This window comes from Siniperca chuatsi, linkage group LG3, assembly GCF_020085105.1.
Source record: "Siniperca chuatsi isolate FFG_IHB_CAS linkage group LG3, ASM2008510v1, whole genome shotgun sequence".
Taxonomy (NCBI): Eukaryota; Metazoa; Chordata; class Actinopteri; order Centrarchiformes; family Sinipercidae; genus Siniperca; species Siniperca chuatsi.
This window is the reverse complement of record NC_058044.1, coordinates 5,202,926-5,204,484: the sequence shown is the minus strand read 5'-3', so window position 1 is coordinate 5,204,484 and position 1,559 is coordinate 5,202,926. Positions and strand designations below refer to the sequence as shown.

The 1,559-nt window shown below is 44.6% G+C and overlaps 1 protein-coding gene across 1 annotated transcript; it reads right to left on the bottom strand.

Annotated features, from left to right (window-relative positions):
* Positions 1–389: 389 nt before the first annotated feature.
* LOC122874031 (paraneoplastic antigen Ma1 homolog) lies at positions 390–1,172 on the bottom strand. The gene has a single exon (XM_044191514.1). It carries the CDS (start codon positions 1,170–1,172, stop codon positions 390–392), a length of 783 nt encoding a protein of 260 aa, XP_044047449.1.
* Between the last annotated feature and the right edge of the window lie 387 nt (positions 1,173–1,559).

Genomic DNA, 1,559 nt, shown 5'->3' with positions numbered 1-1,559 from the left:
CGCGGAGTGACTGAAGCCGGAGCGCTCGTCGAACGGTGACTTGACATGGTGGCGGAGACAGAGAGTTCACTTACTTGTGCTCTGAGTTGGTGTATTTCGGCTTTCAACTCTTTTAACTCTGTGTCAGGGGTCACAGCAGCACTTTTGGCGTAGACGGCTTTGGGTGGATGGAGTCTGCGACGTGAAGCTTCCTGCTCCTCCTCCAGGCGTATCTCGTTCAGCAGCTCAAGAAAAGTGGGAGGACTGTCTCTGCGGTCTCTCAATCCAAGATTTAATATCATAAGATCAGATCTGATGGCCCCTTTAATGAGTTGATCAAGACGTGCTTTGTCTGCTGCCGATGACTGGAGTCCACCCTTTTGAACAACTTTATTCAGGACTCTCTCAAGTCATCTCAGGAACTCAGAGAGTTTCTCGTTGGGGTGTTGACACATCATTCTGAAAGCAAAGTAAAGTTCTTCACCACTCTCAGGGTTGCCAAAGGTGGTCTCAAGAATGTCAATGTAGTCCCTAGAGGTTGCAGATGGGTTGTTGAAACGGACAGCTTGGAGGATCTCAAGTGCAGGACCCTTTACACTTTCCATTATTCTCATTTTCTTTTCTCTTTCAGGACGATCACATTCTTCAATCATAAGTCTGGCTTGTTCAACCCAGTTTTCCAACTGTTCTTCTCCCAGGGGTATGGGCATGACCCCTGAGAATGTGCGCAGTCTTCTGTAAAGGCTGTTGTCACCATGTGTGGGCTTACTGGTCATTTGCAGGATATCACCAACCGCTCGAATGATAGCTTCAGGAGTGGAGGCTTGCAGTGGGGGAAAAAGACTGGAATCTTGTTGCGGCACATCTTGACTATCACCCGCTGCCTGAGCTTGGGGTTCTTCCTCCTGCTCAGAAGGTCCAAAGATTCTCCAGGTCATAGCAGACCCCTCAGGAACAACATCAAGAGGAATGGCGGCCGTATTCACCTTCTCCCTGCACTCACATAGCACAGTTAAACTTTGAGACTGTGGATCATACATTCTTCCTCTCACTTTGACTCTCCCGAGTACTTTGATTGTCTGCATCGTTTCTTCAATGAAACCAATTTCAGTTTCTGGAGGTACATCTTTAACCAGCAAGGCTTTCACCGGGTCTATGCCTTCTCCAACACACCAGTTCTTCAACTGAGCCATCCCCACGGGTTGTGCGCTTACATTAATCACTTGTCAGAACTAAATTTGGTAAGTTTTAGTTGTATTTTTACTCAGATAAAGCTTAATTTGCGTTTTTGTGGCTTAAAATGCTTAGTAGAACTCTTTTGCTGTTTCAAAGTTTTCTCAATAGCTACTCTTTAATATGGTTTTTTACATATGTGTTAACAGCTAGCCAGCTTTTGCTTCTAAACTACTTTTTAAACAAAATATTTAAAATCTCTGGGTCAAACTAAAGTTAGAGCTGATTTAAAACTACTTTTGAACTAAATTTATCCCAGCGGTGCCTCCATTTTATTTATGTAGCACCCATACAACCACTCTGTATGTTACATACGTGAGAATGAGGGTGCTTGGGTTCGTTGTAGT